The sequence below is a fragment of the Microcebus murinus genome, chromosome 7, assembly GCF_040939455.1.
Source record: "Microcebus murinus isolate Inina chromosome 7, M.murinus_Inina_mat1.0, whole genome shotgun sequence".
Taxonomy (NCBI): domain Eukaryota; kingdom Metazoa; phylum Chordata; class Mammalia; order Primates; family Cheirogaleidae; genus Microcebus; species Microcebus murinus.
The window spans coordinates 69,846,325-69,863,033 of record NC_134110.1 but is presented as its reverse complement, the minus strand read 5'-3'; the positions used below and the strand labels follow the sequence as shown (position 1 = coordinate 69,863,033).

At 38.0% G+C, this 16,709-nt stretch overlaps 1 protein-coding gene across 3 annotated transcripts in view; it reads left to right on the top strand.

Annotated features, from left to right (window-relative positions):
• LRRC69 (leucine rich repeat containing 69) overlaps positions 1 to 16,709 on the top strand; it is a 91,471-nt gene that overhangs the window by 15,417 nt on the left and 59,345 nt on the right. For 2 of the 3 annotated variants that reach the window (XM_020288912.2, XM_020288913.2), the window contains 3 exons: positions 4,654 to 4,780; positions 7,765 to 7,837; positions 12,984 to 13,179. In XM_020288912.2, the coding sequence (XP_020144501.1) occupies positions 4,654 to 4,780; positions 7,765 to 7,837; positions 12,984 to 13,179 (396 nt within the window). The remainder of the gene's footprint in view (positions 1 to 4,653; positions 4,781 to 7,764; positions 7,838 to 12,983; positions 13,180 to 16,709) is intronic. The other variant, XM_020288915.2, reaches the window with a different exon arrangement.

Below are 16,709 nucleotides of genomic sequence, written 5' to 3'. Positions count from 1 at the left end.
CTGAAACAGATTTTTGTGCTCTGGGTACTCTCAGGAGAAACCTGTAAGGGAGTAAGGGAATCTGGACAGGGTGGGGAAAGACCCAAGGTTTCAGGAGAGACCAAAGACTTGGTTTCAGGAGAAATTGAGCCTCAGCTGTATCCCATCAGAGCTCTGGAGCCTGTCTGGCACTACAGGGGCGGGGGGACTGGGCTGTTATATCCCTGCATCTGTCCTGGGCTAGAGGCTGTCTGGGAGGATCAAGTAGAGGCATAACCTCCCGTGCACATCCAGGTAAGCTCCTCTTTGCAGTCAAAGGAAATTCTGAGAAGGATGCAGGAGAAAGTCCTCAACAGGAAAAATTCACAGTAGCTGACTATTGAGCAGTGGCTCAATAAAAGGCATTGGTTTGCCAGAGGATACAGGTGCCCTGTCCTTCCTTTCTCCTTTCCTGACAACTACTTTTTGGTCTCTTCCTCTTCTAGGCTCAATCCTCTCCCCACACTCTCATCCACGGCAATCTCTTACAATCCCACATGGTGCCTTTTACTTATTGAAGGCTCATGAATTTGTCCTGTGGTCTTGACTCCTTCAGAGAACTCTAGAATTGCATTTACAACTGCATTGACATTTCCATTTAAAGATCTTACAGGCATCTTGATTTTAACATGGATAGAACAAAACTCTTGATTCCTTATCCCTCCTCCCAATCTGCCCTTGTTTCAGTTTTCCACATCTCAGGTACTCAAGTTCCAAAGCTAAGTGTTATCAATGATTCTTCTATTTCTCCTACATCTCACAACCTTCTGTCTTTTTATCCAAAGCATATCCCCAACCCATCTACATCTCTGTCCACCTCTAAGACCACCTTCCTAGCCCATGCCGTAGCCTCTCACCTGGACCACTGCAGTGATGTCTCTGTGCTCTCTGTGCTGCACCTCTTACTCTCCCCGCAGACTCTAATTCATACAGCTGCCAGGGTGGTCCTGCTAATAATACTCATGTCAAATAGTGTACACTTCTACCTAAAATCCTGCAGTCATTTCTCACTGCACTTAAGTGAAACCCCAACCCCTACCCTGGTTTAAAAAGCCATGCATAATCTGCTCCAAGTACCGTGTTTCCCCGAAAAGAAGACCTACCCATAAAATAATCCCTATCAGGTTTTCTGAGCATTTGCGCAATATAAGCCCTACCCCGAAAATAAGACCTAGTGATGGGTGTGGCTACGCAGTGTATATGCACAACCCATGCATTTCGTCTGGGAGCAGTAAAGAAGATGAGCAGCTCTTCTCATCTGCCCCATTGTGACAGCTACTATCCAAGAGGTGACAGGAAAGGTGCGGGCAGCCCCACCAACAAGGTCGGCTGTCTCTGTCAGGTCCCGCCATCCTGTGCCAGCTGCAAGCTGAGGCTTTGAGGGAAAAATAACACATCCCCCAAAAATAAGCCCTAGGGTGTCTTCTTGAGGAAAAATAAATATAAGACCCTGTCTTATTTTCAGGGAAACATGGTATGTAGTCCAACCTCACTTTTGCTGAGTGTCCTTCTACCCACTAGCTTAGTCACATCAGCCACCTCTCAAGACTCACCAAGAATGTTCTTGCTCTTGGCTCTTTATTTTGGCTATTTCTTCTTCCTTGTTGTCACTCAGATCTCAGCTTAAATCTCAGCTTCTAAGACAGGCTCTCCTGATCAACCAGTCACTACACTCCTCACTCTTTCAATTACCTGTAGAGACCTAATTACTGCCTGTTATTGTTGTTATTAATTTTCTTAGTCATTCATTAATTTCTTACTGTTACCGAATAAGTGCCTTGAAGGCAAAGATGTTACACGTCTTATCCATACAGTGAATGTTTTTTAATGAGTCTTATCCATACAATGAATGTTTTTTAGTCAATAGTGACCCACCTGCTGCTTCCTTAAAGATGGATATATGCTCATTTAGAGTATGGGTACATTAGACCACATTTTTTTCATTATTTGTTTATGGATGTATTTCTAAGCAACAAAAAACCCACAAAAAACCAAAACCAAATGAAAACCGAAACCCACCCACTTTATAGTTAAACTTGATTATATCCTGTGATTTCCCTCTGATATACTATGAAATTAAGTTGCTGTGTTATCTTCATGTGTGTGGGCCTTATCCTTAGATTCTATAAAGCACAAGGACAAAAATATATCTAACTCATGGATGAGAAGTTACAGTAATATGCAAAATGAACACTATGCATTCTGTGTCCTCAGAAATACATGGAAAATAATGTGGGAATCACAAGCTGTTTCTTGTTTAATTTTACCTATTTACTTTAAATATGTATGTTGCTATCTCTTTTTTGGGAGACAATTCACTATGAGTCTCTCACACTTCTGCACATCTCGTAAGCAGAGACACAGGCCAGGCCGCCTTTGTTCTGGACTAACTTTTCAAGGATGTTTACATAGCAGACAGCCTTGGAAGTTAGAGACAGTGTCTCCCCGTGGAGCAAAAGGCAGGCATGCTTACTGCCCATTATAAAAGATTCAGGGTCCCTAAGCTCACAATTCCTCTTTTGTAACATAATCCACTTCACATCTCAGTATCTCTTTGCTTCCTTTGTATTGCCTGTGAAAAACAGTGATATTCTGGACACTGCTATTACTCTAATAAACTGTCTTTTGTTTCTTTCTCATGGATCTCGTATATTCTACTGGTATTCATGAAACTGTGGCATGTTCACTTGTCAGCTTGCAAGTTGGATAAAATCTGGGACATTTCACAATACCTGACACTCTTGCGTATCTCACCAGTCCTCACATAGATTGTTCTGGGCTCTCAGCACTGGTTGACTGCTATGTACTGTTCACTAAATTAATACCAAAAACTGAAATCTACCTCCTTTTGAGAAATGAAAGTTCAAATAGTCACTGTGGTAGGCAAATAACGGATGGACTTCCAAAGATGCCCACATCCTGTGAATATGTGAGGTTATGTGGCAAAGGGGAATTAAGGTTGATAGTCAGCTGACCTGGAAATGGGGAGATGACCCTAGAATATCTGGGTGGACCCAGTGTAATTATGAGGGTCTTTCAATGTGGAAGAGTCAGCATCAGCGTGATGTGCTTTGAGAAAGACTCAACCAGCCATTGCTGGCTTTAAAGATGAAAGGGGACTACAAGCCAAGGAATGCAGGAAGGCTCTGGAAGCCAGAAAAGGCGAAAAAACAGATCATCCCCTGGAGTTTCCAGGAAGGAGCACAGCCCTACCAACATCTTAATTTTAGGTCAGTGAGACCCATTTCTGATTTCTGATCTCCAGAACTATAAGATAAATTTGTGCTGTTTTAAGCCACAAAGTTTGTGGTAATTTGTTTCAGCAGTGATAGGACACTAATACAGTCACAACCTCTGGATTAAGTCTTTTCATTCCAATAGCTACAGGAATATATTTTAACTTCATCTTTACAATGGAATAAGGCCTCCAAGATGGTAGATGTATTGTACTTTTTAAAAATAGGATAATGGTAATTCTCAGACAAAAGCATATATGGAAATAAAACCTTTACCATGAATTCATAGGATAAGAAATTTTATTGTAAATATATCTATGTCTATTTCTTTATATTAATTTAAATCATTATCATACATCTATAACAAGTACTAGGTGACATTTAAATAGAAATTGTAAATTGCCTAAATTTTCTCCTTAATTATTTTTCTTGTCTTATATAAATTCTTTAGTTTGTTAAAACTCCCATGATTTCTTTTCTTTTATACTTAATGTTAAAATTCTAAAGTTTGTAGTTGGGAATTAAATTTGAATGAAAAAATATGTTTGAGGGTGAAAGAAAAGACTCTTTTTGTATCTTGGAAATTACAATTAGATTTCACATTAAAGAAAATTACCATGTTTTAGAGAACAATCCTTTATCACTGATTTATTGGATTTCAACAGCAAAGATGAACTTTCTAACTCCTTATGTTGTGCAGTTCATCCTACATCTGACCAACCTGTCATTTGTAGAACAGGTATGTATAGGGCAGATCTTTTCTTCCCTACTTAGACCATTTCCATAGTTGCGTTTGTAAACTTTGTGACCACACAGAGTGACATCCAAGTTAATGCCCCCCGCCATCCACATTATAGAGTAGTCTTATCAGCCTAAATGAGATAGCTCATTTGGGAGGAGTATGCCAGGAGGACCTCAGATATTTGGCTCTGTTTCTGATTTCAGGAAATTAGTCCCATTGCTGAGTTTTTAATGGTTTGATTTTATGAGTTAATGTTAGGATACTCCTGTGTTGCTCAAGTGAGTTATGAATGGATCATCAGTTGTGTTTTTATTTTGTTTTTTAATTTTTTAAATTTATTTTATTTATTTATTTTTTCATATCAGTTGTGTTTTTAAACATCTGTGGAATAGTTTGTAATACAATTTTAATGAAGTTAAGTGCTCTAATTAAAAATTAAATTGTGGTTTAATTAACATAAAGTGAGCATGATGCTCAAACGAACTTTATTTATAAAGATAATTTTAGGTGTAAGTTAAATAAGTAAAATCATTGTTTTAAGATTATTTTGAAGTTTTCTTAGGTTACATAGTTCTGAGCAAAGGAGCTTAAATTATTTCTTTTTTTCATTTGAAGGTGAATAATGTATGAATGCATTAAATCTCTATGTGTTTGCAGTTGACAGCACTAAATCTGGGAAACAATCTTTTAGAAGAAGTTCCAGAAGAGATGAAATATCTTACAACCCTGAAGAAGCTCCATTTATTTGGAAACAGAATCGGTAGATTTGCACCTGGAGCATGTGGTAAGTTAGTCAAAGAAGAGCAACATTATAGTGTCAAATTTAATTCCTTGTATTTAATAATATGGGACTGACAAGGTGGTACATGCCTGTAGGTGGGAAGCTGAGGTGGGAGGATTGCTTGAGCCCAGGAACACAAAGCTGCAGTGAGCTACAATTGCATTACTGCCCTCCAACCTGGGTGACAGAGGGAGATCCAATATCTAAAAAAAAAAAGGATCTTTAATAATTTGCTATATTCCTTGGCTAGGTTCGGTGGCTCATACTTATAATCCCAGCACTTTGGGAGGCTAACACAGAAGGATAGCTTGAGGCCAGGAGTTTGAGATCAGCCTGGGCAACATAGTGAGACCCTGTCTCTATGAAAAAATAATAATAATAATAAATAAGGCTGGTGTGGTGGCACACTCATGAAGTTCAGCTGTAGGGAGGCTGAGGCAGAAGGATCAGCTGAGCCCAGGAGTTTGAGGTTGCAGTGAGCTATGATGACACCACTGCACTCCAGCCTGGGCAACAAAACAAGACCCTGCCTGAAAAAAAAAAACAAGAGGACTGAAATGAAAAAGAATTTTACATGTTTTAATCTATTTTTTTGTTGTTGGAGATATTTACATACTACTTTTGAAATTAAGGAATTTTGAAGGCAACCCTTTTTTCCAATTGTTGTATCATATATATATGTATATGTAGACCTACAAAAATAAGTTAAGCATTAGTGTTAATTATTTTCCACTTTACAGAATCAGTGTGCAATCAGACTCTTGAATCTGAGACCCCTTTTTTGAGCCAGAGAGAATTGTATTTGAAAATCGAATCAAGGAAAACTCTCCAGCTCTCTTTGTTCTTTTCAATTTTTATTCTGTCTCAGATACTGCCACAATCTTTGATCAAGATGCGGAATTTAAATCAATTTGGGGAGAATTTTAAAGAGAAGATATGAGATCCAATAAGGATCTTTTCTTTGTGTTTCTGTAAACTAATAATTTCTTCATTCAATATAACACTCTTCTTGTTCAATCCAGGTAAAGTGGGTTTAAGAACAGATGCAGGATAAAGAGATCCACATGATTTTTATAGCTTTATTAGCTCACATAGGCACTTTACCACTTCATGTGTTGGTCCCCAATGGTACAACTAGAGATATATTTTAAAATTTATACATTTCTGTGAGCTTTTGAGGCATGAGTGCTATATATAATCATTGTCATTTTCAACCAGAATTTAATAAGTGCATGCTCATATACAGCATTAAATTAGGGGTTATAGTTGGCAAATAGCACAAACACACTCTAGTACCATCCCTCTCTTTTTTTTTTTATTTCAGCATATTCTGGGGGACAAATGTTTAGGTTATGTATGTTTCCCTTGTCCCTCCTCCCCCCAAAGTCAGAACTTCAAGTGTGTCCATCCCCTAGATGGTGCACATCGCACTCAATATGTATGTCTAGTACCATCTCTTTAAAGGTACTTTAAAATCTTAGATCATCTATCTTGGAAAAATATTCTTTCTCAAAATAATAACTATAAGAAACAATTATTGATACTTATGCAGATTATATATATATATATATATATATATATATATATATATATATATATACAAAGCCATAGGCTTAGAGTCCAATTACAATTAGGAGGAAAACAACTTACACATAAAAAAAATTAAAGCCATGTAATTGAATATACAAAAATATTCCGTGGCCTATACTGAGGGGATCAAATTAAGCATAGCTTGATGCCTATAAACAATATTGAGCATCCTAATTTATGCTAATTTAAGGCTCTAAAGGAATTTTTTTCCTCATGTTGCCCTTAAATTTGAGATAGCAGTTTAGGTATATATATATCTCTATACCTATATTTAGATTTACATCTGTATCTGTATCTACAGATATATTTATATGAGTATATAAAATCTGTGTACAATGCCCTTGAAGGTTTTTAATTCCTATATTTTTTTATATTTGAACTTTGAAGATCACATGTGATTGGCATAAATAATGTTTTATGTCCAGTCTCCTGATTATCCAAGGGCAGAAGTAGTTTGATGTTGGGGAGTTGAATGCTGACCAGCATGGATTTGTATAGCCACATAGTATGACATGCCCCTGTCCCCTGCCCAGAGCAGATTGACAGGGCTATACATGGCTCCCAGGCTGAATCAGTCATATTTTTTCTTCCCTGGGGACTGTGATACAGTCTAAAACAGTTTAATAGGTATGAGATGATCTCATGACCTGAGACAGAGGTTGCAAACTGGTGGCCGATGGGCTGAATCTGGTTCATAAACAGGTTGATTCTGTTTTCTCAGCCTTTTAAAAACTTTGAATTAAGTACCCAGATTTTCAAATCAGGAGAGTTCACATAAAAGTCTGGATCTCTGGCTTTTCGGGTCTATTTTAAAAAAGAAAGATTAGCGAACACTGCAATCACATTCCTACGTGACAACAGACTTGGTGTTATCTTCTTGATGCCAGTAGGCATTTGAGTTTGAGAACTCTCTCTGCTGTCTCAGAACATGCAAACTCAGGAATTGTGGGATGGTTATGATACATAGAAAAATGGAGCAGATATGTTAAAAAGAGAAAGAATGGGGGAGTAGTGAGAAGATATAAATATGAAACTGAGAGAAATTGTAATGAGAAACTAACTGATATATTCTGCAAAGAAGAGTACGTTCTTGGGTTTTGGGTGCCTTTTAGTTTCTGGTTCCGGTTTGTGGTGAGCCTGGTTGTACTCTCTGTCCTCGGGAACCATGACTGAGCTTTTTAACTATGTGATAAATTCCCTCTTTTTTCTCATAGTTCTGGAGGCTGGGGAAAAAAATTCTCCTGTTTTGTTTGACCTAGTTTAAGAAGGTATCTGTTCCCAGCAACCAAATGACTCTTGGCCAAGGCAAGAAACCAGAAGAAAAACAAAGGTGTTTAGAAAAGTGACTAAAAATTATCTAACAGGTGGCTAAAGTGACTCAAATTATTTTCTAACAGATGGCTTACAAAATTTGATCCTGCTTAATCTGAACAAAAATCAGCTTACGTGGCTTCCTCAAGAAGTCAGCAGGTAATTTTGTTTATAGTGAGACTTGGCTAAAACATCACGCCTCCCCCAATCTCCACCCGGGTCATCTGAAAGCGTTGTGCCTGGCATCTAGCCCTGGTGGGATTTGTGCATAGCAAAGAGGGATCTGAGGGACTGGGGCGAGCCACTAATTTTAAGCAGATGATTCCTTAAACACTTCAGAGAAATGAGACACAACATGACTAGGTAGTCTAAGTGTCAACATGAGGATTTGAAACATCAAGTTCTAAAGTTGGCGGTCTTATTGATTTCCCAGCTCTAGGGTTCTTGGAGTTTGTTCAGCTACAGAACTGGAAACATTAAATTTTATTTCACATGAGAGTTATAAAGTCTCTTTTGAACTTGATGGAAAAGGTAATATAAAATCAAGGGGTTGAAAACTACGATGTCATTTTCATAAAACAAAACCCCACATTTTATTGACATTAAGCCCCCCCCCAAAAAAAAAAATTGCTGTTTTCCCTTAACCTGCACATCTGCACAGGTAGGCTGCCATGACAGTGCCTTTCTGCAGCCAGCTGAGGGCCTTGTCCTTCTGTAGGCAAAATGCCCTCTTGGGCTTTTCCTCTGAGAGCTGGAGAGAGAACTCTTCTAAGGTCTACTTTGGAGACTCTTTATTGCCTGTTGTACAGAAACAGATGTATTACTGTGGAAGAACATCCAGAGTTTTAACCGAGAATACAAAACTATGAACAGTCCTCAACACATGGCTTTCTGCCCCACCTGAAGTCTATACCAATTCACTAGCCTCTACCTCTAGCCAACACATTATTTTTCCAAAATAGATTTTTACAGGGAAAGTAATATTTTAAGTCAGAGCAACTATAAAAAAAAATTGAATTGATGTAATTTCTGTAAAAGAGAAGTATTTACGACAATGAAAATGCCAACAGATGTCTGCTTACTTTTTCACTTATTCAGCTTATCAATTGATATATGTATTGATGATGATATAATGGAGAAAAAAATACCTTGGAAGATCTGGTGAATGAGGTTCAGGCCATATCTTTGTGCAACGAATCTTATGACTTTGGGCAAATAATTTAATGATTTTGGACCTCAATTTTAAAGGAAAAATTTTGAGTCGATGAACTTCAAGGTCCTTGTAGCTATAACATATTATGACTTCACAGTTTAGTAAATTTAGCTCTGTTTGGAGTACAAAATATAATATTCAAAGAATCATGTAAATCTGAGGTAATATGTTAGAAGTATTGAAGTAAATGAAAAGTAAATGAAAGCTTTCACTGAAAAAAGTGGGAGTGCAAAGTACATAATAGGTCCATGCTGTTTTATAGTTATTAATATTATAATTCTGGGTTGTTCATATTCTGTTTCCCAGATGTAAGTGATTGGTCATCTCCCTGAGCAAAATTCCATTTTCTGGCCCTGGGAAAATTTCTTCACCTTTCATTACCTTAATGTTTTCATATGCAAAATGATGATGATAATGGTACTTAATCCATAAAAAGTATTTAGGGTTCAGCCTGGGACATAAAAGATAGTAAGGATGAGTGAGTGCTCAATGGATGTTAGTTTTTATAATATTGTGATTGGTTGTTATTTTCATTGTAGCTTCTTTCTGTCCCCCTCATTCAGTCCTTTTGTCACCAGAGACAAAAGTGTCTTCTTGGTGAATGTGGGAGACGTATTGAGCATGCGTGGCTTGACGTCCTCCTCGTGCCTTGCCATGAACGAAGTAGCTGCTTCAGCAGGGCAGGCCGTGATGGGCTGGTATATTTAATTCAGAGGAGGACTAGCAGGGAGTCTGAGAGTGGTTATGGCAGCTCTATGCTTAAGTTTGATTTCTGAATCCTGTGTCTTATTTCTCAGTTTATTCACAACTCAGGAGGAGAAGAGAGGAGTTTTGTTTTTGTTTTTTGGGTTTTTTTGGCTTGCCTAAACTATAAAGTATTGGTTCATGGTCATGGAGTCAAACCTGGGCAGGTAAAGTTTTACCACTAAACAACTCTGTCATGAGCAGAGCTGCACAACTAGAGGAAGAGAAGGAGAATGCGGGCATCCAGGGGACAGAATCTCTCTGAAAGAAAGAGAGGGACAGAGGAAGGGACTAAGCTAACAGGCTGAGTTCTTTCTCCAAATTCACCCATCAGTGAAGCTATTCTTCAACCTCCTGGGGAGGACAGAGGACAGAAACAAGCTGCTAGTACATCTCCTATAGTATTCCTTTCAAAAAGTAGTAAGTCTTCCCTGCCTTGTTGAAACAGAAACAATGGCAGATACTTGTTTCTCCTCTTCCTCTTTACTCACCCAAATGATGGACAAATGAGCAATGGGCTCTGACCTTGGTTTAATGCCTTGAAGTAACGAAAAATGGAAAGCCAACTCCTACAATATAGTAATCCAGAGTACAGTCAATTAAAGTAATGATTATAACAATGATTAGTGAAGAAAATTCCCCATCCTCTTCTCTACAGGATCTCACACTTTTTCACTCTTTTAAATACTGAGTTGTCCTCCTTTGACCCTCTAGACTCTGCAAACAACTTTACTCACTATTTTACTGAGAAATTTAAGCTCCTTTGATTCCCTTCTTTCAGCCTCTTAATGTCCATTGGTCTATTTCTTCCCTTTCTCTCTTGCTTCCTGTTTCTCTCTAAAGTGCTGTCTGTCTATTGCTTTTGCTTTCTGCCTAGCCCCTTGCAAATGCTTTTCTGCCCTCTCCATTCTACTGTAGATCTTTTCCAGAGGTCACTAATGTCCTTTAGGTAGCCAGATCTGGTGGCCTTTTATCTCTACTGAATAAAAATTACATAAAACTCATGTGTACAATTCAATGAGTTTTGACAAATATACATACCAATAGTATACAGAACATCTCCTTCAGCCCAGAAATTTCCTCATGCACACTTCTAGTGAATTCTTACCTCTCATAGGCAACCAATACTCTGATTTGGATCTTTACAAATTAGTTTCACCTGGCCTAGAACTAAACAAATAGAATCATGTAGTGTGTGTGTGTGTGCATATATGTGTGTGTGTGTGTCTATCTTATATCTATATATATTTTTGTGTCTATCTGCAGACCATAGCCCTATCATTTCTCAACACCACACTATCTTGATTACTGTAGCTGTATTGTAAGCTTTGAGGTCAGGTAATGTGAGTCCCTTAACTTTGTTCTTCTTTATAATTGTTTTAGCTATTCTGGCTCCTTCAGATTTCCATATAAATTTTAAAATGATTTGTCAATTTTTATACAGAAGAAAGTGTTAAGATTTTCATTTGGATCTCACTGAATCCATAGATCAATATTGGAAAAATTGGCATCTTAGCAATATTTTTTTCTTTCTGTAGATGAACATAATGTATCTCTGCTTTTATTTAGAGCCCCTTTAAATTTCTCAATTATGATTTATAGTTTTCATTGTGAAGGTGCCTCATGTCTTTTATTAATTTCATGGAGCTTTTGACTTTGCAGTTTGTGACCCTGCTTTTAACTCTGCTAGTTTTGTTTAATTTGAATTACCTCTGTTTAACATTTAAACTTTTGACCATCTCTTTAATTTTGAAATATTCTTCTCCCACATCTTTAGAAATTCCTTGCAACCCTGGTTCTTTTTCTATTTCTCTGCTCATGACTTCTCTGGGTGCTTTTAGTTTTTAATGGTCAGGTGTTCCTTTCTCTCAAAAATCTTTCCACTGGCTTCTTCTTTCTGCTCCCTACCCTTTTTCTTCCGTTGTCCTTCCTGTCAGTCTTCACTATTCAAGTGGCTTCTATTAGTGTGTCAATAGAGTCTTGCCCTAACTTCCCTTCGCTAGCACTAATAGCTCCTCTACCTTCCAGTCTCCCATTTTCAACTGCCTAAAAATTTCAACCCCCATTCAGTTATTACTTCAATCTCAACACACTTCAAACTTGAGGCCATTATTTATCTTTACTTTTAGCTTCACAATTAGACACAAGTGCATGTGAATTTTGACACCGTTACCTACTAGATAGGTAATTTGGACAAGGTATCAACTACCTCTGATCCTTTATTTTCCTCATTTCTAAAATAAGGGTAATGGCCAGGCATGGTGGCTCACAACTATAATCCTAGCACTGTGGGAGGCCGAAGCAGGAGGATCACTTGAGGTCAGGAGTTTGTGACCAGCCTGAACAAGAGCGAGACCCTGTCTCCACTAAATATAGAAAAAAATTAGCCAGGCGTGGCAGTGTCCACCTGTAGTCCCAGCTACTCAGGAGCCTGAGGCAGGAGGATCACTTGAGCCCAGGAGTTTGAGGTTGCCGTGAACTAGGCTGACGCTATAGCACTCTACTCAGGGCAACGGAGTGAGACTGTCTCAATAAATAAATAAATAAAATAAAATAAAATAAGGGTAAGAATTCCAACCTCAGTTACGCTGATGATTAAATCTAATGCACAGGTACATAGTTGGTGCTTGGTAGTGTTAATTCCCTTCTGTTTCTTTATTCATAACATTTTCCTAGCTTACTATTCCCTCTGGTTGCCCTGTTTTAGAAGTTCTGTTATTGAAGGCCAAATTCAAAATGTCAGTTCTTTCAAATAACTTGTGATTTACCTCAGGTACCATATCTGTAATTATAGACTCAAATTTCCTTAATCTTTTCCTCCCAAACCAAGGCATTTTCTGTTCTCACTTTATGGCATTTCCTTCTGAACCATGATATCCAAAAGAGTGAAAGTTTTGGCTGGTCCATCTTTGCAACTTCCATGGCAATTAAACAGTACTCACATCTGTATGGTACTGGATGCATCTGTATCTCTCTATATATACTTATATCTATCTATATCCACGTGTACGTATGCATATGTATGTCTATGTCCTTCTCTGTTCCTTAGCTTCCTCATGGCCAATGTGTTTGCATAAAGAATGAAAAATAGAATTTTCTTTGTTTAAAATCTAGGTTTTGGTTATATAGCATATTTTGAACATAAACCACCTGATTACAAAATATGTTTAAAAATTAAATTTCAGCAAAGACTTTCTATGCTCAAATGATTTACAGTAGTTATAAACACTTGATTGAAGTAAGATTTGGATAAGTTACAAAAAATAGACACCTCACTTCTGATAAGTTGTGCCTAAACAATGGACTTTCTTATTCTTGTGAGTTTCATTCATATACTTTTTTTTTTAGATTAAAACGTCTTAAGTATTTGAGTATAAATCATAACCGGCTAGCCTGCCTTCCTAGAGAACTTTGTTTCCTTAGAAATCTTTCCGAACTTCAACTTAACCACAATAAGCTCATTTGCATACCCGGAGAGATTGGGTCCTTAAAGAAGCTCCAGAAGCTTTGTCTGGCCTGTAACGACATTGAAACTTTGCCAGAGGTAAGCAAAACCTGGGGTCACATTATTTTCTTGTTGGGGGAGAACTCATTTCAATATGGTGGGGAGGTGGTTTTAAATTAGGTTTTGTTATCTGAGTGCAGCCATCACTTGCCTTCCCTCAGATTAGATGTAGTCAATTCCCGAATCCCTATGACAGAGGGAGGTTCAAATTTCGATTATTTTACATAGCTAGAGCTACCAGATTTAGTAAATAAAAATGCAGGGTGCTCACTTAAATTTTAATTTCAGATAAAACAATGAATAAATTTTTTTTTTTTTTTGGTATGAGTAGGTCCCAAGTATTATGTAAGATATACATTTACAAAAATTATTCATTGTTTGTCTGAGATTTAAATTTAAGTGATACATTCTATCTGGAAACTCTATATACAGGACAAAATACAAGTTCATTCTGTTCTTCCATTTTCCCTCCATATCCATTCTCCATCCTTCTCCCTCCTGCTCTGTGCCGGGGAGTCTGAACTGTATGGGTATCAGTGAGCTCCTCCGTCCTCTGGCTTCCTCTTGGATATGGCCAATGGGAGGCACTAGCAGGAAGTGAAAGGGCAGGAAGTGAAAGGGCAGGAAGTGAAAGGGCAGGAGGTGAAAGGGCAGGAAGTGAAAGGGCAGGAGGTGAAAGGGCAGGAAGTGAAAGGGTAGTGAGTACCCCATGGCATTCCCATGGTCCTTCTCTGGCAGGGTGCTGTGGATTGCCTGTGTGCCTTTCTGGAAGGCTACAGATAATATCAGGTGATCCTCTTATTAATTTCCCTTTGTTGACCTACCGTGATGTAAAGAATTCCCTGCTGCTAGCTTTTGGGAACTTTGTGGGTCTAGGGAACCACTTTTCTTGGTTTAGGGAACCTCATTCCCTAAACCTGGCCAAACTTTTATTAAACTCTCCTTAAATTTCCCAGTTTGAGAGTGCTTTCCTATTAGGAACCTGTCAATGGATTTATCTTCCTTCCTTATGCAAATTAGAATTAATTTGATATGTAATGCATGTTGTATAGGAAATTGAGGAATAAAAAGTAGCAAATCAATAGAGTACACATATAAATGGAAAATCCCTATGGTTTCATTTTTTTTTTCTCTCAGGAGGATATTTGCTTTAAAACTCTGACTTGCTGCAATGGCTCCTGCCTGTAATCCCAGCACTTTGGGAGGCTGAGGCAGAAGGATCACTTGAGGTCAGGAGTTTGAGACCAGCCTGGGCATAGTGAGACCCTGTCTCTACAAAAATAAAAAAAAAATAAAAAAAAAAATTAACTGGGCATGCTGGTGGACACTTGAAATTCTAGTTACTTGAGAGGTGAGGCAGGCGGATCCCTTGAGCCCAGGAATTTGAGATTGCAATGAGCAATGGTTGCACCACTGCACTCCAGCCTGTGTGACAGAGTGAGACTCTCAAAAAAAAAAAATCTATATATACACATTCTGTAATGTGACCTGTGAAACTATGCCAAAGTGGGAGGCTATAAATCAGTATATTTCAAAATTTTATTCTTAAGTTCCTTAACATCAGGCCGGGCGCGGTGGCTCACGCCTGTAATCCTAGCTCTTTTGGAGGCCGAGGCGGGCGGATTGCTCGAGGTCAGGAGTTCGAAACCAGCCTGAGCAAGAGCGAGACCCCGTCTCTACTATAAATAGAAAGAAATTAATTGGCCAAATAATATATATAGAAAAAATTAGCCGGGCATGGTGGCACATGCCTGTAGTCCCAGCTACTTAGGAGGCAGAGGCAGGAGGATTGCTTGAGCCCAGGAGTTTGAGGTTGCTGTGAGCTAGGCTGATGCCACGGCACTCATTCTAGCCTAGGCAAGAAAGCGAGACTCTGTCTCAAAAAAAAAAAAAAAAAAAGTTCCTTAACATCCCAATTTCTATAAGCAAGAAAATATCTTGAAATTACAAAATAAATCTATTAAAAGTTTAACTTCTTTGTTTGAGGAGAAAATAATAACAACAGCAGCAACAGCAGCAGCAGCATCAATGAAGCATTATATCATTTATTTTTCATAACTACTCTATGTCACGGATCTTCTTCTTATCCCTATTTTAGAATAAGGAATGGAGAGGTTGTATAAGTTGGATACAGTTTATAAAGGATAGGAAAGGGGTCCAAACCCATGTCTGTCTGACTTAAAGCTCTGTCCTGTAAGTCATTACTCTTACTATAATTTTATAAGTCCCAAGAAGTTTAAGATTTTAAGAATTTAAATGCTACCCAGTTCTATCCTGAACTTTCATGTAAATAATACCTATGATCATTTATATCCTTAGACATTTAATATGATTCAATCTATCATTGTTATTTTTGGTCTGCATTATAAATTATGAGGCATTATGGAAAATGCTCATTTGTTTTGATAAAGAACAAATTATGAACCATTTGCTAGCACATTATAAATTATGTGTATATCTGCATGAATGTGCATTTTGTGTTTATATTTTATATCCCACTCCTAGTAGGTCATGCACTTCATTCATTTCTCTAACGTGTTATGGAGTATAAACAAATAACCCATTGAGAAAAACATGAACCTGAGACTGATCAATGTGTTCTTCAGACAAAACTTTTACACTTTTATGGTAGGTGAGGTCATGGAAGGCTAATCTCTTTGGATTTGAGGATATGTATTTTTAAGTAGAAGAATTAAAAGAGACAGTATATGAAACACTTTAATTTTTATCAAGAAGGGTTCTATTTAATTTTAAGACCCAACCTTCATGAAACTGTAATTCAACAGGTGAAACTGGGTATTAGAAAAATCATAATTCAGGGTATACATTTGAATCACACTACGGAAATGTAAACATCTACTTCTTGTTGCTGTAGAAATAAGGTAGCTAGATTTGTGGGCTGGTCATAATGGCAGCAGTGTTTGAAAATACCAGCAAAGAATTTCAAATATCATAAACAAGGGTAGGTAATTAGGAGCTAAAATAAGAATGATCCACATATGGCCTAATGCATCATTTCCCAAAGTATTCTCCAAAGAACATGAGTCCTGCATATTCCTCTGAGAAAATATGTGGTAAAAGATGCCATTATGGACTGAATGTTTGTCTCCTCCAACAATTTATTATTGTTAAAGGATAGGCCGGGTGTGGTGACTCACGCCTGTAATCCTAGCACTCTGGGAGGCCGAGGCGGGTGCATTGTTTGAGCTCAGGAGTTCAAGACCAGCCTGAGCAAGAGTGAGACCCCATCTCTACTAAAAATAGAAAAAAATTAGCTAGACAACTAAACATATATAGAAAAAATGAGCCGAGCATGGTGGTGCATGCCTATAGTCCCAGCTACTTGAGAGGCTGAGGCAGGAGGATCGCTTGAGCCCAGGAATTTAAGGTTGCTGTGAGCTAGGCTGATGCCACATGGCACTCTAGCCTGGGCTATAAGAGTGAGACTCTGTCTCAAAAAAAATAAAAAAAAAAAAGACTCTGCCTCCTAATATCATCCTAATGCCCAATGTGATGATATTAGGAGGTGGTGCCTTTGGGAAGTAATGAAATCGTGAGAAAGGAGCCCT